Below are 22,804 nucleotides of genomic sequence, written 5' to 3' on the forward strand. Positions count from 1 at the left end.
TGTTTCGATGATTGTAATGGAGAGTGGTGACAAACATAGGGCCCCCACAGGTGATTCACATCATTTTCATACTTGCTAAACCACTCAGTACCTCCTTTTGCCCTATGGGTATCCACATAGAAATAAATGTTGTATCACAGGTGATCACTCGGAACAATGTTGCACTGATTTTCTGAGTTTATTACTTGAGGGCAGCTCTGGGCAGCACTGTTATTGTTAACCAAAAACCAATCAAATATGCCATTTTTCTCCTGTTTTCCAGGTGCAGTACCAGTATGTGTTCAACCAGCAGGAATTCGCAGCTGAAGAGTTGATCCAAACATCATCGCATTACACTCTGAGGGGACTGAGGCCCTTTGTGACAGTTAGGCTGCGGCTTGTCCTGGCCAACCCCGAGGGCAGCAAGGAGAGCGAAGAGATCGTCAAACAGACAGAGGAGGACGGTGAGTGAAAGCACCATTTGGAACAAACAGCTTATTACCAGCCAGTTTGTGTTCATTTTTGCTATTCCAACATCCCTGTGTCCGGTTAGCCTCTCCCAGGACAGATCCTCTGGCTCACAGATTTTTCATTATAAAGATCTGAAAGCAGTTTGTTAAGAATAAGCAGAATGAGAACTGGCCACCTCCAAAGAAAGAATATATGAGGGATCACAATCTAACTCGCACTGTGTGATTGATGAGTGATTTTAGGGAAAGTTAGGGCCATAATTGTTTGCCTGTGGAGAGAATCAGAAAACAACAGCAAAAATAAACGAATCCAGCAGTTAAAGCCTTTTACAGCATGAAATTATTTTAGTTCCTCCATATTATTGATCTGTATTTAGACAACATCATGTGCAGTGACATTTATATTAGAGCTGTTTATTTACATGTAACAAAAGGCCTTGAATGAATATATTCCCAAATTTGGGTTTTTGTTTTATATAAATATATATTACTATATAACTGCTGGTATCCCTATTAAGGGGAATTATATTTGATTAACAAAACTATAAATGTTAAGTTCAGTTTAAACAAATGCAATGTTTTAGCTGATTTGAACGTTGTCACTCTCCAAACATGGACTCACTGAGATAACACATAGATGCTACTGCCCATTCCCATAATTTCCAAGGTTTAAAAAGTCAAAGTAAAATAATTTTCATTTTATGGTGATTTTTGTGTTTTGGAAAAGTTTTATCTTGGGTGGGGATAGTAGGATAACGGAGTGATCGGATTTATAGAGAATCAGAAGTTGTGTCTTATATTCACGTATCCGAATCATATCCCAGTCAAATCCATGGCCAATAGTGATATACTTCTTACCCCAACAAATAAGGGTGATGTGTCTTTTTTCACCTGAGATCTGGTGAAAAATATGCATTAAATGGAGTTTTCCATATTAAATTCAAGCAGCCTGCAAATGAATATCAGATGAATCTGGTATATTGGCCATTTGTGGAGTCTAGGTCATAATTGGCCGTTATAATTTTTTTCAGCACAACCTCATATATGACTGTGCAGCTTATTATTTGGACATACTGTATTAACATATTGGACCTAAAAACACACAAAATCTGAGTAAAAAAAAGTTAGATTTTTTTTTTTTTTTTTTTTAAACTGAAAACTGCAAACATGTTTAACAAACAATTTTTTATAACTTAATACAAATGTAAGTTGTCATTTAAAAATAAACATGTACAAACTTAACAACAACAAAGTTTTATACAACAGTTTAAATTAAAATGCAGGTAATGCCTCGGGCGTTTTTTGTACAGCTATTTACAGACAATCAGGTGTCACAATAAGACGCCACAGAAATTATTTGAGCCGCTCCAAAACAAACTGTTCCTGTCCACCACACACAGAGGGGCTCTTCGCGGGCCTGACACTTCCAGGTGTGTCCCTCCTCTTGTACACCTGGAGACAGAGTTTATGTTTCAGTCTGCCTTTGGTGGCTTTATGGCTGGAACCTGCCTTGTTCAGAACTACAGAGCACACTAAAACACACAACACAACTATAAACTCCAAACACGCTGAAATCTCTAAAATTTCAAACCTCACTGTCAATATCACCGTCTCTCTATTCGCCCCCATCATCCCCCCACAAGCTGGACCTCGACCAACAACGTGCTGAGTGAAGGAAATTTTTAATTGATTAAAGCATACAGAGGTGTCAGTCAGGTTATAAATCTCAAATATAAAAACAGTATCAGTATTCAGTTGTTTCAAACACACATAAAGTCAATCATGTAGTTGCTCGTAATGAGCCTCAAAGATGTCACAAGACTCTGTGTCAGCTACAGTCACAAACTAAAGCAATGCAGACACTGCATTAAGGGAACAGAATAGCATCTAAAGACACAGCAGATCTATACTCATACAGGTTTGATCCCAGCAATATTCAAAATCGCACCAATCAACATCCCTGTCTTAACACTAGACTACTAAAGAGGGCAAATTACATTACACGTTATAGGCCCTACAGGCATACATTATTAGTGCCTAAAATATGAACTCCAGCAGTAGAAGTTATTTCAAAATAACCAAATGTTAAACTTCCTTCCTTTTCTTTCCAGAGGGCTCCATGTTCTACTAATTCAGAACAGAGTGTATACCCTCACCACAGCTACTAATAATTCATTGATGCTTCATATTTCTCTCCACAACATGCCTGCGATAAAGTGGAATAGCATTAGAGCAACGCCTGATAAGCAGGATAAAAACATTGTTCTAATGATCCCAAATCTCTTATCTCTTTCCCACCCCCTCGGGGCTCACTGTTCTCCTCCTGATCTCATAACTAATATCCTCTGAATTTAGCTTCTGGGGAACATCACATCTAAGTCTGAAATTCCTACCTTTGCTAGCTGAGCACACAGATACTGTGAGTTGCCTGAACCTGACTGGGGAGTACCAATGTCTTTGAGGGGGTAGGGGAAAAAAAGGCTTAATTGTTTTGTTCTTAATTGTTTTTTATTTAACCGTCGTTAATCTCCTGGTTGTAATTCAGTAATTAGGGAACAGAACAGCAATTGTTCACACAGAGGCTAATTAGTGTTTGTATGGTAATAGCTTTATAGAGCTGGGGCTCCTGTGAACGAAGCTTTTTGCTCTCTCACGTGCACATACATAAACATATATGGTTTTCTCTTTTTTTTTTAATTGTGCTTATAAAATGGAAATAAACTTGAGCCTGTGATTAGGGATTTGCAATTAAGATATGAAATTACTTTTCTCCTACTCACAAGGACTCTACTCTCCTAGTTTATAAAAGTAATCTCAGGATAAGAGCGGGTTTTAATAATGTCCTCCTTAATTGTTTTACCTTCTAGATTTACAGCATATTAACACGCACATACACACAGTCTGCCAAATCACATCAAGTCATAAACATTTTAGCTTTAGCTCACTGCGAGGCAACTACCACTATTATGTTAACACATCTATTAGTTTAGAAAAAGAAATCTTAGTTCCATGCTGCTAAGAAGATCAACGTTTTTCATGTTTACGCTGCTTGATTTTTTCAGCTGGAATGTTAATTTCCTCACAAACCTGCTGGATTACCATTTAGGAGCACTTTGCATAATGTGACTTTACAATATTTTTTGTCAGTAATTTTGATGTTTGATGTTAGCAGCTTATTGGAAGGGGATTTATGAATGAAAGTAATCTACAAATTACAGTGACACGTAGAGAAGAAACAATAACGAGACCTATAGAGGACCTATGAAACTGCAGACAGCATGGCAACATGTATTTTAAAAAAGTGAGCTAATATGAGATTGCAGGCTTTCATTGATGTTCCAGTATTATATATGTTATTTATTAAATCACTGGTGTCCATTTTAACCATGTTAATGTAAGTATTTTCTGAACAAATGAGAGAACCATCTTCTAAGAGAACTGGCTGTAATAGGTTAGAAGGACCGACAGAGATACGTTCTGTACATTAACCAGAGTAATGAAGTGATGATGTTGATGTTATAACTGGATTTACTGAGGAGAATGAATAATGTGTTACTTCAGGGCACTGGAAGAATGTGTGTAAACAAGTAAACTGTACCTTTGAAATCATTGTCTCAGTTGATGAGAATAGAACCTGTAACTGCAGTAACTGTACGCAAGATCAAAATGAGGCAGATTCCTATTATATGAGTATGTAAACAGCTTTATTTCACACTATATGATTAACTTAGGTGCACTCACAAACAAACACACACACAGACTTGCCTCAGAGACAACAGATAACCTTCTCTTAGTGTACATGCCAGGACATTAAGGTAACCACCACTGTATTTATTGTTCCTCTTGGGAGTTTGAGGCTTCTGTGCAGTATCTTAGCTGTTCCCCAGACTGTGCTTTTCTGGAATGAAGTCACTGATGTGTCTGGAATCTGCTGGAGCCACTCTTCTAGTTCTGGGTTTTTTTTTTAGCTCCTAATGTTCTTATTACCACTGGGTCCACTTTGCACTTTACCTTTCACATCTGCCCTATTTGTTCCTTCAGCCTCTGGTACTTCTCAATTTTCTCCTACACACCTTATGTGTAAGGCCACTGGGATTGCCACATCTTTCACAACTGCAGTCTTCTTGTCAACTGCCACTTTGTCTGGTTGGTTGGCCAGCAGCTGCTTGTCTATCTGGAACTTAATGCCTCGCAGGACCTTAAATGACAATATAAAAAAACATGTATTTACCATTATTGACAAGTTGAGATAAAATTAACAACTTAATGATATTTTACTGTGTGAATATTAAATGTTAAAGAATGATTTTTAACATTCCATCCATTCAATTCAGTTTTATTTACAGTACCAGTCAAAGGTTTGGACACACTCACCCATTCATATGAATGGTACTGAATGGTACGGTACATAGTGCCAAATCACAACATCAGTCACCTCAAGGCACTTTTTATTGTAAGATAAAGACCCTGCAAGCCCTCAGTGACAGTGGGAACTGATCCAGCCAACTTTAAGCTTTATCATAAAGTAAAGTTTTAAGACTAATCTTAAAAGCGTCAGTGTCTGTCTCTCAAATCCAAACAGGGACCTGATTCCATAGAAGAGGGACCTGAAAGCTGAAGGCTCTGCCTCTTATTCTACTTTAAAATATCCTAGAAACCACAAGTAAGCCAGCAGTTTGAGAGCTAAGTGCTCTTTTGGGGTGATACGGTACTATGAGGTCTTTAAAACAAGATGGGGCCCGATTATTCAAGACCTTGTATGTGAGAAGAAGGATTTTAAATTCACTTCTGGATTTAACAGGAAGCCAGTGAACAGAAGCCAATATGGGAGAAATCTGCTCTCTCTTTCTAGCACTTGTCAGCACTCTTGCTGCAGCATTTTGGATCAGCTGAAGGCTTTTCAGGGAGCTTTTAGGACAACCAGATAGCAATGAATTACATCATTCCATTCATACATATATAGATACATCCATGAATACAGTGTGGGGAATGATTATTTGATCCCCTGCTGAATTTGTAAGTTTGCTCACTTACAAAGAAATTATCGGTCTCTAATGCAATGAGACAGATTATCAACCAAAAATAAACATGAAAGTTAGAAATGTATTTGCATGTCATTGTTGGTAGGCACAGTGGTAAGACGTTTCTTGTCATTGGTCACCAGGTTTGCACACATCTCAGCAGGGATTCTGCTCCTATTTACAGAAATTCTCTAAATCCTTTAGGATTCCTGGTTGCTGATTGGCAACTCAAAGCTTGAGCTCTCTACACAGTTTTTCTATAGGACTGAGGTCTGGAGACTGGCTAGGCCACTCCATGGCCTTAATCTGCTTCTTTAGCCACTCCTTTGTTGTATGTTTTGGGTCATTGTCACGCTGGAAGATGACCCACCTTCAGTGTTCTGGCTGAGGTAAGGAGGTTCCCATCCAAGATTTTATGGTACATGGCTCCGTCCAGTGGTCCCTCAGTGTAGTGATGCCATCCTGAACCCTTAGGAGAAAAACAGCCCGAAACCACAAAGTTTCCACCTCCGTGCTTCACTGGGGGATGGTGTATTTTGGGTTATACTCAGCATTTCAGGAGTTGATGCCAAAGAGCTTGATTTTGGTTTCATTTGGCCACAGTATTTTCTCCAGAGCATTCTCTGAATCGTTTATATGTTCAATGGCAAACTTAAGATGGCAAGTACATGAGTCTTCTTGAGCAGAGGGACCTTTCAGGCACTGCAAGCTTTGAATCCATTATGGCATAGTGTGTTACCAATGGTGTTCTTGGTGACTGTGGTCCCAACTGCCTTCAGATCATTAACAAGCACCTCCCGTATAGTTTTGGGCTGATCCACCACCTTTCTCATGATCATCCTCACGCCACGAGGCAAAATCTTGCATGGAACTCCAGAACAAGGGCGATTGATAGCCATTTTATATTTCTTCCATTTCCTAATATTTGCAGTTGTCGCCTTCTCACCAAGTTTCTTGCTGATGGTCTTGTAGCCCATTCCAGCCTTGTGCAGGTCTACAATCACAGCCAATCTTTGGGAGCCAGAATTCTGACTGGATGATAGGGGATCAAATACTTATCTCTGCAGTAAAATCAAACTACCATAAATGTTCATAATGTTAATTTCTTTGTAGGTGAGTAAACTTAAAAATTCAGCAGGGGACCAAATCATTATTTTCCCCACTCTACATACATATGATATAATGAAAGTTATTACTTGCATAAAACATTGGCTTTGTGGAAGTAGTCTGACTGCCAAATAGAAGTTTTCCAAATGATTCAAATGTTGCCCTTGCCCTTAAGTGGTTTCTAATTATAAGTACTAATATGAATCTGTCCTGTAATCCTTGCATCACAACCAAAATTTAATCCAGCAGTACTGCTATTAAATCTTGCTTGTTTGCTTTTGTTAGTGGTAAATTTATTTGTTACCAGTGAAGATAAACCTACTGTCTCTATCTTGAACACCATGAAAAAGATACAAATATTTATATACTATGGATTATTGATATACCATAGATTAATAAATGTAAATACATACTAAATTATCAGACTAAATTATGCTTTTTATCCAAAAAGAGAGAGGATTAAAAAAAAAAATTCTTACAAAATGACTGGAGACACTATAGGTGATATTTTTTTATAAACAATGAATAACACCAATATACACAAAACAACTTCAGGATAATAATTTTATATAAACATACTATAAAATTATTGTGTATTCCAACTGTATCCGTTCTTTCACAATTTAGTTCTAGAAAAAAAAATGCATTTGTTTACATAAAGCAGTGTTGTGCAGAAATTGAGTTCAGCTTTGTATTTACCTGAACTGCCACCAAGAGTGTTTACTTCTATTTCACATACATGGAGTTGAGATAATCACAAAATCACTTATAGGAATCATTTTAAAAAACATTTGCTCTTGCTTGCGAATAGCTGCTTACAAACCCCGACACTAACAAAGAATAAAAGTCAAAATTTCCATATAAACAATCAGGTCTGTTTCATGATGAAGAGCAGCAGAGAAACGAAAGCCAGGGATGAAATGCAGAGATTTATTTTATGTCAATAAAGATAATTTGAACTGAGCTAAGTAAGCAAGAGAGGGTTAACAGACAAAAAGAAAACTATGAATATATAAGAAAGATCAAGAGAAATGGAGAGACGGGGGGCACATACAGAAAAAGAGCTGCTGGCGTAATAAAGCAGGTCATTCATCTTGCAGCACGATGGGAGTTAATCAAGTTATGATTAATGTGTTACAGCTGCCATTATCTTTTCAATGAAGCTTGTATTCTTCTGTCTAAGCCCCCAAGGTACAGAGAAACACACAACACATGCAAACCACAGAAGATACACAGTTTGTCATGCACACACTGGAAAGCAGCACACACAGATGTCATGGTACGCACTGTGAGAAGGCCCCTCACATGCACACACACACACACACACACACACACACACACACACACACACACACACACACACACACACACACACACACACACACACACACCAGAAACAGCTCCACACAGAAATACCACACAAACAGTCAAAGATATTCAGCTAGACACGGTGGATCATAAAAGATGAGCGTGCACACACAGAGACACAGACGTGAGTGATAAGGTGTTGAATAAAAATGGCAGCATTTAATTGCGTTTCTTTGTTAGGGTAATTTGATATGCTCCACAGACTGGGGCCTCAATCAACACCTTGGAATTACTAATCAAAATATTCCAGTGTCAGACTTCTCTGATAGTTTACTAGTCTGTGTGCTTTTTGTGTGCTTTTTGTGTGCCTCTCAGTGTCTGTGACTCACAATGGTTTGTGAATGGATTTTGCTCAAGGGATAGTTTCCATAATTTCTTTGTTCAAATATATTATTGTTGGACTCTTTGAAGGGACAAAACATTAACTCTTGGTTTTGGAGCAATAGGCCATAATTCTTAATGTAACAGAAAAGGAACCTAAATGTTGACATACTGTTGATAAAGTAAATGGTGGATAACAGTTTTCAAATAAAACCCTTTCTTCATCAGAAGAACTGGTCTTTGTTATGCTTGTCATGCCACAGTTTTAGGGCTTTAAAACTAGCAGAAGGGGTTTGAAACTTCCCCTTCTATGGGTTGTCCTAAAGCTGCTGGATATTTTAGAGAGAGATGGATAATGGGGGCCAATTCTCAAGTGTAAAAGGAGTAGCTGTGGCACATCCATCTTTGTTAGATTCAATTTGTGGCTGTAAATGGTGGAACTTTGCAGAATTTTTTTTTTTTTTTTCCAGTTGAGGAGCATCAGACTACGGGAAGAGTAAAAGCTTCCTACAATTGTCAGACTCATTTCTGCGTTACCTGACAGGCATTTACTCGACGCTGCCATTCACAATGACTTCCAGCAAGTGCAACAGCAAAATAACCCCTTTTGCAACAGTATGTTCGGCCAAGAGCAATAAGAATTAAGGTCAGAAATCATACTGTAGAATACAAGCAAATATATGTGAGTAAATGAAAAAGGAAGAAAAATAAAAGTTAAATCTGAAGTTAAAGGCAGGAACTGTTACCTTATCCTGCCCTTGATCTAAACCAGGACTTGATAGCGAAACTTAGTGATTTAAAAACAAGAGGAACAAGTACACCCAGAACCACACACACATGAGTTCTTGCACATTGCAGTTGGTTGTCCCTTCTGGCATTTAGAACAATTCACACCCCTCAGTGTATCTATGTGCAATTGTGTGTTAGTATTGTGTTCATGGGTCTGGTGCCTGCGGCTGTGTGTAACTGCACATTTCTGCTTTTATGTGTAACACATTGTGTGAATTGGTGAGCTCGACTGTTTGGCAGCTTCACTCCCAGATGAGATGTCTGACACCTCTTCTCTGTCTCTATACCTCCATGAAGACATGTGAAAGCCTGTCGCATCACAGCCTGACACTCACTCTTGTTACTAGGTAGATTTGGATAATGAGTCAAGTGTCTTTGTACTACAGTAAACCTGTCTGCCCCTTAATGTATGTGTAATGGTGGATGAGATGTTGCTCAGTATCTTTTGAGCCCACAGTGATTTGATAAACAACCTTTTTCCTCACCCCTCTGTTACAATAAATATCTGCAATCATGGGCAACCGCACTGACACGTGTTCGTTTTACTCCAACTCATTGGATTTTAAATACACTGTACTGTACCACAGCTATTGGTAAACACACATTTTGCATTTTTACAGAAAACTGCAACCCATAATACAATATTTACTCCCCCAGTGACCAAAATTAATCCAAACAGTTGTTCAAATGCTCCATTGCCAGATTTTATTCATTCACAGTAGACTCAGCAAAAGAGTTTTGATTAGATTCAATATTGGAGGCATAATGAGAACATTGGTGTGTAATAGACCAAAAAAACCTCCAGTGATAGTAAAATAGTCCACCTAGAGACTAATAAATCGGAACAAATCACATCCTCTCGGTAAGTGTCAAGACAGGCAACTGATCTCAGTTGAACTGATCAAGTGTTGCAAGTGAAGATCTCTTCATTCCAATCCAAGAACAGGAAGGATATCAAGTGTCTGCTGGGAAAAGAGTTAATTTACTTTGGAATATCTGCCATCAATAAACTCAGAAACTTTGAGAGTTTTCTTACACTTTAAATCAAATCATTAAAACATCAGATAAAAGTTTTTCCCTCACTAGAGACAGTTGGTCCATTGACATTGAATTAGTAATTGACTTTGTAAGCTAATAAAATTTTATGTTTGAGGTTTTTCATCCCAGTGAGTTTGATTTGGATGTGGGGTTCCCAGCAGTGAGTCGGAAAATCTGCCCATAGCCCAAGAAAATCATGGTGGCTGCTGTCATTTTTATCTCAGCAGTTGTTCTATTATTCACTGACTACAGGGCTGCTTTAAGATTTATCTCTACATGACATTATTACAGCTTGTCTGTCTCCCATTCATCTTAGGATGAGACTGGTTTAATTTTACAAATTACAGCTGGGCTGCACAGTAATACAGCGATACCTAAAAGTCATAGGTTGTAGTTAAAGTTATTTCAATATATGTAGTGAATAATCAAGCTGCTAATTAAGACAGAAGCTGTGATTAACTTACTGCATTTCTCAGGAAATCACATTAAATATGAAGTTATGTCTCATTTTTATGTGATTACATAGCTGGTCAATATAGGCCAACTGAGTCTACATCCATGTTAAATGAGAAATGAGCATATTTCTGATATTGCTGCATGTCGGCAAAATCTTTCAGACTATAAGAAATATTGTGAAATATTATGTCATACCTAATTGTTGCAGATGTCCTCCATCATAACGTTTTCCAGCTCGAACAGTGGTTCTCACACTGCCTCAAAGGGAAAAAGCCTATAATTAGGTTTCAGGTAATTTAATATTTCAAGCTTCCGGGATATTTGAAACTTTTTGACTTAAAAAATTTAATTAAATGATGAGAAACTGACGTGAAATTTAATATGCCTCTCTTTACTTCTGATTTTCATTTCATAGTGCTTTTCGCTCCCTCCTTCTAATATTTTCATTCACTGAACTTTAGATATCCTTCTTTTTCATAACGTTGCACCTTGAACTTTGGCTCTTTTGCTCATATCCAGCTCAGTCTGTCTCATATTTTTCAGGATCATTAGAACTGGACTTGTATTTAAATCCAAACTGTTTATTCATTTTTCTAGGATACGTATCTTCTCAAAGCAGTCATTTGAATATGATTTTATGTACGTACTTTAAATATGAGTATATGAGGGTGGGCTGTAAAGTTCATAGTCTAACCACGATGCAATGATCGAAATTGACCAAATGTGTTTTATTTTTCGACATAGTCTCCCCTGCGGTCCACATACTTCTTCCATCAGTATGGCAGGGCTTGGATTCCCGTGGTATAGAAGCTCTCATCCTGACCCTCAAAAAAGTCCACAACAGCAGAGATGACCTCATCATTGGTCCGATACTGCTTCCCAGCCAAGTGTTTGTTTATGATGGGAACAGAAAATAGTCAATTGGTACCAAATCAGGAGAATATAAGATAAGATAGTGTTTATTTGTCACATGCGCAGTTATACACAGTACAGTGAAATGTATGAATATGGAGGGGGATCAACCAGCTCAAAGCCACAGTCATGCACAGCAGCCACTGCACCCACGGACCTGTATGCAGGAGCATCATCTTGGTGAAACAGGACCCCCTTCATCAGTTTTCCAGGCCATTTTGACTTGATTGCCTTTCTCAGCTGCCTCGGCAAGTTGGCACAGTATTCTCCACTGATAGTTTGGCCTTTTTAAAGGTAGTCAATGAACACGATGCCCTTTGCATCCCAGAGGACGGAGATCATCCACCACCTTCCCTGCCATGATACCACCTTGGCCTTCTTTGGTGGGGAGAAGATGGGTGTTTCTACTGCATGGACTGCTGTTTGGTCTCTGGCTCAAAGTGGTGAACCCAGCATTCATCTTGGGTGAGGAAACGTTCAATAAAACCGGCTGGATTTGCTTCAGAAGTGTCAAGTTCGCCTGTGACGTGACCAGCCTGGTGCGCTTTTGATCAGGCATCAAAAGTCGTGACACCCACCAAGTGGAAACCTTTGACATGTCAAGTTCGTTATGCTGAATGTTCTCAACTCGTTCACGAGAGATGCCTACAGCATTAGCTGTCTGATTAACAGTTAAATGTCTGTCATCTATCACCATGTGGTGAACACGGTCAGTGTTTTCTTGGGTGATGATGGCTGTGGCAGGATGTCCGGACCTTGGGTCATCAAGGCTCTCCCCACCCCTCTTGAGTTCAGCTGCCCACTTTTGCACAGCTGATAAAGCTGGAGCATCATCCCCTAATGTAGCAACCACACCAGCATGAATGTCCTTGGGGGCTACCCCCTCTTTCTGCAGATATTTGATAACACCACGGTGCCAAATTTGATCCATTTTCACAATATGTCTCTAGTACTACTTTTCCAAGTCCTCAATTCTGTATCCAATGTGGGTTTATCTGGAAAGAAAATTTGCAGTTGGCATCAGTAAAGGTTGAATTTAAGGCATGCCAAATTTAATTACTGTATGATAACTCCTTCTTAGTCAGCCTATGAACTTTTCAGCCCACCCTTGTATTTTTATGTCATGATGTATTATTACACTTTTTGTACTTGGTGTCTTTGCAGTGCCTGGATCAGTGCCAATGGAATCTCTGCAGAATACACCATATGAAGAAAAGATCTTCATGCAGTGGAAAGCTCCCAATGAGACCAATGGAATCATCACACTGTACGAGGTCAGTGAAACACTTCCAAAAACATCGCTGGCAGCTTTAAAAATTAGCATTTCAAATTACTGACTTACATTTGGATGGCTGGATGGCTGCTTTATTGATCCCAAAGGAAATTGAAACATCCAGTAGCTTAAAAAACATCAAACTTGAAAACCAAAAATGGTAAGTAGGCAGACCGAAGTACTATTGGAACAGAATTATGGAAGGGTTGTGAGAAACTACAACAGAGCAGTAATAGTCTTACATCATTCTAACCACCGTGCATAGTGTATACAGAAGTACAGTTGGCATAAGTTATTCTACAAAACTGGACTAAAAGAAAGCGTAACTGTACATGGATCAAGAGGCTTAGTGCTTGTTTGCAGGGTCAGGCTGGAAAAACGATGTTTCTGTCTCTCTTTAAAAGTATGGAATACAACTGTGAGTGAAAATGCAACTCTTTTTAAATGCATGACAGTCTTTTCTTCAGTATCAGAGCTTCATGAAAAACATGACAAACATGACAGAACAGACAATTTTGGGGCTGTAGTTGTGTTTTCGGATTTGTTGCATTATATTGATAGATGAGCACATGGATGTTCAACTAGACCAACTTGTCAGTTTTCTACCTTTCAGTATCAAGCTAAGTTACATTAAACTCCCAGTGCTTAATTTTATCTTGTGATTCAGCATTTTTTTAATTTGAAATTAGTTGATCAATTTGTAACAGTGACCAGTATTCTCATATTTCTTAAATGTACTTTGATGGTTCTAAATTAAGTTGATATTTTAATTTAAGAATTGCAGATGTAAGAATTTATGTAGGAACTTTATTTATTTGAATAATTTTTTTGAATTTAAATACTTGGAATAAGTGGTAGGATTTCACAGGTTATTATTCTAATAAGAATGAATGGCACTCATGACCCACAGAGATCTCATATTTGGTCAATCCACTTTAAAGCTTCATTTTGAATAAACCTGCTGGGGCCTCTGCAAATATTAGGATACTGACATATTAAATGCCTTTTAAATTTACAGCAAATGTGGGATACCTACATAATTCTTATAAGAAATCAAACCTCACTATACTCTCTAAGAGTTGGTGAAATTTGTGTTGATAAAAGGCAGCTTGTAGCACGTCAGAGCTGACAAACAGACAACATTCAAGAGCTTTTACCCCCTAAATGGATATATTTTTGGATTGAAACCACTCGGTTGTGACTACTGTAAAGCAGCGGTTTGCAAGCTTGATCCCAGGTTTGAGTCTGATCTTGTCTCATTTCACCTTGGCTGACCTTTTAGATGCTTTCTGCCCTCCGACAACAGCAGAAGCAAAATTCTGCTTGTTTGTCCTGGACAGAGATGGTGAGAATGGGGTGTAAGGAAAGATAAAGCCATTGTGTTTTTAATGCAAGGACTATATTGATTTGCACATGATTTTACAAAACAGATGAGACCGATAACTGTAGAAAAGAATGGAAAGGTCAAGGAACTCTTTAAGACACATTTTCAGTCATTTGTAAACTCAGTGCACAAGTCCTGTTTAAAGAGATGAAATAAGACAAGCTAGGATTAAATGAATGAGAATGAAATGTCTGATAAGAAAAAGTTATGTCCAGATTAATGTGGTATATAACCGAGACACTGTGCACAATGCAGCTACAGCTGTTCAGATTGAGATTTGTCAATTCTATTGACAGTTCTTCGCATGATACTGAATCTTGCAATTGTGTTGATTTAATGGAGGACGAGCTAGAGGACTGCAAAGTTACGCGGTGGGAGGAGAGTAGCTCAGATGCTGGTAGTGTCGCTTCACGTTCTGGTGAGGAAGAGGAGCAGAAAGACGAGGCAATTTTAGCCAAGTGGGTTCAGAGGATGCACTTTACATCATTGGTTTGTAATCAATTATAATTTATGTGTCATGTGAAATTGATAAAATTACTATTGCAGAATCTGTCATCACATTTTTTCAATAATATAACAATGAAAACGGCTTAGAAGTTAATAGCGACTGGAGCGCCCGTGCTCCCATTTTTTTTAAATGCCAGAAGAAGTGTCCCAGAGCGCTGTATCCTTCCTCTAACAGGACATTATAATCCAGGTGCTTCATCCATCTAAATAGCTGCTAGCAGCACTTCCTATGTTGGAGTATCCATCATCACGTTGTCAGCATGAACTATTACAGTATGTGGGTTCCTGAGCCACGAACTGCAACAACAGGAAGTGATGTCATTTGCTGGGAAACTAATTCTTTTCTCCAAGGTCTGGTAGAGCTCCACTGGTGCTATTGAAAATTAATGTTTGAGTTTATGCCTTCCTGTATAACTTTCTGGGACACTTAGAACTTTGATTACACTATTGGAAATAGTTCATTTTGATGCACATGCTGTCTTTTTGGACAATAGGCATTTTTTCATACAGTTTATAAAAATTAGTGTATCTTAAAAATGAAGTTACAAACACACTCAGAATTAATTTTCTGTAGCTTTATAATTCTTTCTACACGTACTATACACCAATCAAATCATTCCATGTCATAACCCACTAAATAGCCGTCTCTGTCTAGTCTGAATTGATAATCTTATTGATCTGCTGTCAAAAGCCTCTAGATGCCATTTCCCATTGTCAGCAAAAGCCTCTACATCTTTAGACCCAATCAGAATGCAAGGTCGGATCATGTGACTTAAAGTAGTTTCAGCCATAGGTTTCAGCACTGCAACTGGCTTTGTTGGCAGTGATCAGATTGTAAACGCAGCTGCAGGAAGTAAAAGTCCTAATGAGGTTTCCGTTGGTGAACCTGCGGAAGGATCATTACTTGCTGCCGAGCGTACTCGCTGGACAGGGTCTCTCACACGGGGCAGGCGGCGGAGCAGGCCGGGGGGGTCAGTGCCTCGGCGTCTACCTGCATGCGTGTGACGCCGGTCACAGCCCCCCCTTGTCCGTTCTGTTATTGTTGAAATAAGAGTGCTGCCATTTTGTGCTGTTGCGGCTGTACTGTGTGAATCTGTGTAGAAACCTTTTTATCATAGTCTCATATTTGTGAAATAGATTTTTTTTAAAAAAGCTCTTTTAAAAGAAAAGTATCCAGGCAGATTTAGAGGGTTTTGCATCTGAACACTTAATATATGCAGACCCACTGTGGAATAAATGCTAATACGTCATCAACAGGGGGCGGGGTTTTTACATTTTCGTCACAGATGGTTCAATTCAGATGAACAAAATTGCTTGTTAAAAATGTATAATGATGCAAAGATGGTTGAAATGAATGTAAATCATCTATATCAAAATAATACATAATTTAAGTAATCCAAAAACCAGTAAAAAAGTGGTGCGCTTATCCTTTAAGCCAAGCCCCAAATAAAGCTTTGGGCCTATAGGTGCATACAGTGTATGTACAGAATGTATATTATACATACATCCGTTTTCTTTTATTTTTTACCAATTCAGGGTCGCAGTTGGTCTGAAGTCTATTACCTATCACAGGGCTAACAGAGAGACAAACAATCATTCACACTCACATTTATGTTTATGGCTTTTGGACCTTTTTGGCTAATTTAGAATCACCAGGTAACCTAGCATGCATGTCTTTGGCCTGTGGCAGGAAGCCAGAGTGTCCAGAGAGAATCCACACAGGCAACGGGAGAACATGCAAACGCTGCTGAAAGGCCCCAGATGGTCGGTGCATTCCAACCCAGGACTTTGTTGCTGTGAGGCGATGGTGCTAACCACCACACCGCTGTGCCTTGTACGTCCTCTATATATTATTTCTTCAGCCCCCAAGTGTCATAGAGGACAACAGCATGCAGGGATTTAAAGAAAACCTTGGAGTTAGATGCTTTTTCTTCTTTTAAAACAAGGTGAAACACAGGACACAAAGGAGCAGTGTTTTGTTTTGTTTTTTGTAATCATATGTAATCTAGCACACTATTGGCAGTCGACATTAGTATCAAATATAGTTTCATCCGTGAATGGTTATGAGCATCAATTCAAAATTAAATGTAAATTATTATGGAGAGAGAAAGTTTGAGCTTGGGAGAGAAGCTGGAAGAGTGACTTATCGCTCGACAGTATTTTTAGACAATGTTTGGGAATGAGTGAGATAGAAAGAGAGGTGTGTGTGCGTGTGTGTGTGCTTGTAGACGTTTATTTGGGTTGAAGTTGAGTTGAGCCCTCTATCTAATGAATTATTGACCTGTTCTTGGTCTGCTGCCTGCCTCTTATATCACTGCATCAAGGATCTACCACATCACGACCTGGAAGGGCTGTTATTGTGTGTGCGTCTGAAAGAGCGTGAGAGAACGAGGCACCAAGAAAAAGAATGGATGCTCCTGAATAAACTGGAGCACTAGAAAAGATTCAGTACCAATTAGTCTCTGAATGTATACATTAAGTGTATGCAAACAGTCTGAAAAACATTCATGTGTGCAAGTCATAGACTGTGTATTAAGGATGGATGTAACCACTGTGGCATAACCCACCCGTCACTAAAGTCCCACATTTAAACACTGCAAGTGTTTTGGCCATGACAGTCTTGTTTTTTTGAAAATGATATGAGAGGGGAGGGACACTGACTGCTCACGGTAAAAACTAAAGTATCCTGATTTATTGTCTCCTTGACCATAATTGAGATGATGATGATATACAAAAATGAATGTCATTTTTTATTCAGACATTAAATTAGTAGTGGAGACTATAGATTCATCAGGAAATGCTTAGTTTATCCATAGATTAAGTTTTGAGGAGGGTTGTTTTGCCACAGACACACACAGACACACACACACCACACACACACACACACACACACACACACACTGGCGTTTGTGTGAGTCTCTTAAACCTGAGACTACAATTACTGCTCATTTGGCAAAGAAGGTTGGACATTTTCTGCACAAGTCAGAAACAGTGGGCTGTAGATATCTGTTAACATTAACTATACACTAAACACTAGAGCAAGGGTACTGCAGTTTAGATCAGTAGTTTGTATACTGTATATTTTAGCTGCCCATTTTTCCACTTATTTTTCAAATTCGCACATATTGTAACACAGAAGACAAATGTTATTTTGGCAGCATCTTCCTAACATGTTATCATCTCTGTTTTTTTTTTTGAGCTCCTTATACTGCCTAACAACAATCTCAAGTCTCTTGTTCTACAGAGTACAAAGAACCCTCAGCACCATGTCTGAGACCTCCATTAGACCTCAACCCAGAGCCTGAAAAAACAAAGCAAAACTCGACAGTCTATAAACCTCAGTGGGACTATCATCCGTTTCACCTTGTTTGGTGTTGATTTCATTAATATCAATCTAAGCTCTCTCCCTGCCTCTCCTGGCAGAGGCGGCACGACTCTGCATCATCTGTTAAACATATCAGAGCCTCCAACATAATGCGCTGCTATTAGAGATAATTACTATAATTGCAGCTATTGACAGGATTAAAGGCATCATCTGCAACATCTAAAGGGGCTCTTGTTGTGTCCTATTCTGCTCTGTTGTCTCTTGTGTGTTCCTTCCCCCCCCCCCATGTCCTTTTCAGGATGGAAACCAGATGAATTACACCTAGGACAAAGAGGAGAGTGAGGAGTGTGGAGAAAGACTGGGGGGTGGGCTCAGGGTAGATTTGTGGAGGTGGGGAATGGTGAGGCGAGATAAGGAGAACGGGAAGAAAGAAGGCAGAAGTGAGAGAGGAGATAAAACATTCAGTGAGCAAGTAAAAATCTGACCAAAAGACACACTATTCACCATATAGCAAGATTACAGAAATTAATCAGTGTGCAAATATGATCACTCCATCTCTTGTATCTATTACCGTAATTGCAGCTAATTACAGGATTAAAGGACACATCTGCTTAAGATCTAAAGGGATCCCCCACTCTTCCCCCCACTCCCTCTGGTGCTCCGTTCATTTGAGAAAATGAGAATGTCGTCTGGGGAAAATGTAATGCAGAGAGAAGAGTAATGTTTGGTTGCAGGTCAGGCAGAAGAGAGAGAGAAAAACATAGTATATCATTTATTGTTATATACGGCTCAGAAAAATTAAAAGAAGATTTAAATTACTCATTGGACCTTGATAAATAAAATATTCAAGAAGAAAATCTTTACTGATGTACAGTCAAGTGAAAATGAAAGTTTTCACAGGATTCTACGCTGTCCTGTGAAAAAGTGTGATCTGTATAATCAGTATGTTTGTATGAGCTGACATTTATCATTTTCATCAGTCTTTCCAACCCCCTGGGCTAAACACTACAAACATCACATGAATTTATTTTATGTAACTATTTTTTTTTCAGCGCAATAAAAAACAAAGCAGTTTGTGAGCAAGTGAACAAAGTGGTTTAAGGACTTTTCTTTCTCACACAGAAGTTTAGAGCAGTTTAGAGCATTTTTCTTTATACAGTGATATTCTTAAATTGGCATGGTGAATCTTAATTGGTACTCAGTTTGGTGAGTAGATCTCAGGCAGTTTGAATTTTGCTGCAATTAGTTTAAATGTTGGAATTGCCAGTATTGGCCGATAAACTGTTTTGAAAGGGATAGCAGTGCTGTGACTCAGAGTACTCTTGATGGATTTTCATTTTTATCCTCCCGCCCATATAAAACGAGTGGTTATTGTTGGATATTATCCAGAGGTTTTACCTTTCTGTGGACTCCAAAAACACAAGGAGTTAAGCCATGAAATTTGGCATTTGTGTTCTTTACTCCTCAAGATGTGCAACACAGTATTCATATTCTTGGATGTTTAGTAAACAACGTGGAGAATTTCAGGCTGCTAATGCTATGATAATATGTGCTAATGAGATGCAGCCTCTTTCTCATGCCTGATTGGCTAAGCCTAATCATGTGATCATATTGCGCTGTGATTGGCCATACCTAACTGACAGTTATTGATTGAAATGAAGAAAGTGGGGATTCCCAAATTTCTAGGTAAAGAGTCAGTCTTTTAGTCTTTTTAGTCATTTATAGTAACATCAGTTCCAGGCTGCAGCCTTATTGATTATCCTGTGATGCCAGCTTCTGATTGGCTGAGCATTGCCTAACATGTTGGTCCAGGATGACTCATGTCCGTACATAGTACAGACTGACTCATCATTGAACAATATTAAAGCCATACCTACTGCTCAGCATTATTCCTCAAATGTAAACAGCATGATTCATGTTTTGTGCATGGTTGCTTATTTAATGAGTTTGGTTAAGATTGAAAGCATATGTTTGCTTGAATATTCAATTAAATTTTATTTATATAGCACCAAATCACAACAGCCGCCTCAAGGCACTTAAATATGTATTATATCTTTACTAACCCAGGGGTGGCTAAAAGTATTTGGATAAGAGTTTAGGGCAAGGCCTCCAACTTCATGCAAAATAGTTTTGCAGAAGGTAATAAGATGTCTGCTGGATTTTCTGCTATGAAATTGGACTCCAATGTTGTTCAGACTTCTGAATTTATTTTATATTTTCATTAATGGTGCGAGGATATCCCCATCAGTGATGGGTCTTGTTTATGTTCAGCTGGGCATGAAAAGAATGAGGCATAAGAACCGTCCCGTTTAATACCTTAAAAAATAAATCCAGGTGAACGTACAACTGAGGGCTTCCACTCTGACTGGTTAATATGAATCTATATTTTCCCTGCAACTTTACCAGGCCTCAGACCTCAGATAATACACAGTTATTAATGGTGACTGAACTGAGAGCAGAGATGCACTGAAGAACACACTTGCACACATACAGATCATGACCCTGTCAATCCCTTCTTTGATTGCCTCATCAGACCATTCAAGCATCACTGGTCCTCTCTGCGAGTCCTCACCTCCCTGCTGGTCTCTGCAGAGTTATTTCTGAACCCCTGCTTGCTAAACAGATGCTGGTGCTAACATTGATTAGAATCAAGCAGAGTAGCAAATCCCAGTATTACTGATTTAGTTTGGCCAACTAGCAAATGAGACCTTTTTATGTTTCAGCCTAATATAAGAAATCCAACCTGTAAATTAGGAATTTTTATTATTTTATTTTCAAATGGACTCTGTTTGTTTCTGATACTGTATATGGATTCTTTTTTGACGTGTAAACCTGTAAACATATAAAGTCTTGTCACATCAGAAATTAATGTAAATAATTGTTTAATGTTTACATTATGATGTGTGGGATGGGTATAAAGATTGTTCAAAGTCGGTAGTGAAGGTACAGGTTGTGTTGTGCATTATAACCTCTCGGGGAAATGCTTCAGGTATATGGATAATTAAAGCGAATATGGTTTGTACCCCAGTCTGTTCCATTTCTTAAACAATAATGTCATGCACCTCATATTATTGTAGGGTCTTTACGTTACACTATAAAGAGCCTTGGGGTGACTGATGTTGTGATTTGATGCTATATATAAGATTTAATTGAAATGAAATATTAGCTGAAAAATGATTCATTCCTATATTTAACCACAGAGCACCTCATTATGCATTCTTTTAAATACAACAGTAAATATAGTGTGTGTGTCTATTTCCACGCAGTGATGTATTTCAGATTCCTAAAATCTGGCCACAAGATTTGGGGACAAATATGAATGTTTTCCTGACAAACCTCTGTGTTGTTTAATCCAACACACCAAAGAAATTGGTGACTAGTACAGTATGTAGTTATTCTTGTCTGGTCCTGTGTGCAAACAACTTTACTTTCTCACTCTCTTTAGGTAGAGGTTTTAATCAATCACAAAAATAACCACTGGCAACCAGTCTGACATTTAATTCAGTTAGTTACTCTGTTCCAAGCTGCTGATTTCTCTAGATACAGCTGACATATAGTATAGTAATATTCTCTCCCCATATTGCTGGTTTCTGAGCTAATAAAATGATTCATTCTCATTTGCAGAGCAGCAGTTGTATGAGAGGATCTTGGTATTGATTCTCTTTACTGTTTACCAAGGAACAGAAGTGGCTCATCTCACCTAAGTAACCTCAACAATCTAACAGTGCAAGCAAGGTTATCATCCCGGTAATTGAACGCTAACACCTGCCATCCCTCAGATAGTCATTCTAAGACTGGGCAAACTGCAACTTCTAAAAAATCCATTCTGGTAATTGATAAACTAACCCTGATTACTGACCCATTGATGCCATTTGGATAAGTGCATGCAAAGTCTCCATCGGTATCACCCACTCCAGTATCACACCAAAGCCTGTGCCAGACCTGCCACTCCGCTATGATGTCAGTGTCATGTTTTTTTTTTCCTCACTTAAGTGCGAAAAACATGGTTTTTGACATTTAACCCATGTTTAACCATCATGTTTTTGTGAAACTAACCAAGCAATGGATGAAAGGTAAAAGTAAGTCTAAAATTAACTATTACACACAAGGCACGGACCTCCTGTGTGAAAGTGCAGAAAACCCCATCACCTATAGGTTTTGTCATTAATCCAGCAAATATTCATATGTGTTGTCTGTGCCACCGCCATCTTTCATTGAAGTGACAGTGACCACCCAGATCTGAGAAGAGGGGTATCTACTTGCAGTATCTATGGCGTGATAACGCACTATCTAAGGCTTTTAAGCAAATTCAAGCAAGAAATATCAATATTCTGATATAAATGAATCGTATCTGTAAATCAACTTTGTTAAAGATTTTGCAGAGGAAATGCCACAGCAATAAAGGAACAATCTGTTCTTTTTGCAGCAGAATTAATTGAAATCACAGTTGCATAATAATTCTAGACTTTGAGTTATGACTTCTGCAGGAGTGTGTGTTTAATATAGTGGATAAAGAGACAGGTTAAGACAAACTGGCCACGCACATAAATGCCCAGAGGCCTCCTAGTATTTTTCTTTTTCCATGAGATCGAAAGTATTTCAGACGGGGAGACATATGAGAAGGAAGGAGAAAGAAAAAGATGACAGAAATCAAAATGAACAAGCATCACTATGTGGATCTTGATTTTTTTTTTCTCCTCACTTTCACCATGTAAACAAAACCAGAATCAAGGCATGAATGCTAAAGAAGCAATGTCGCCTTAACCGTTAACATCTATCCATCTCGTGTTTTAACTTTCTCCTTTCTCTGTATTGTTTTTTTTTTTGTCAATAATGGGCTATTTAGTGTAGCTT

At 38.5% G+C, this 22,804-nt stretch overlaps 1 protein-coding gene across 1 annotated transcript in view; it reads left to right on the forward strand.

The window, feature by feature from the left end:
• LOC115779987 (receptor-type tyrosine-protein phosphatase T-like) overlaps window positions 1-22,804 on the forward strand; it is a 355,835-nt gene that overhangs the window by 147,593 nt on the left and 185,438 nt on the right. The window contains exons 10-11 of the mRNA XM_030728898.1: window positions 263-443; window positions 12,626-12,735. Coding sequence (XP_030584758.1) covers window positions 263-443; window positions 12,626-12,735 — 291 coding nt within the window. The remainder of the gene's footprint in view (window positions 1-262; window positions 444-12,625; window positions 12,736-22,804) is intronic.

Source organism: Archocentrus centrarchus, chromosome 5 (assembly GCF_007364275.1).
Source record: "Archocentrus centrarchus isolate MPI-CPG fArcCen1 chromosome 5, fArcCen1, whole genome shotgun sequence".
Lineage (NCBI taxonomy): Eukaryota > Metazoa > Chordata > Actinopteri > Cichliformes > Cichlidae > Archocentrus > Archocentrus centrarchus.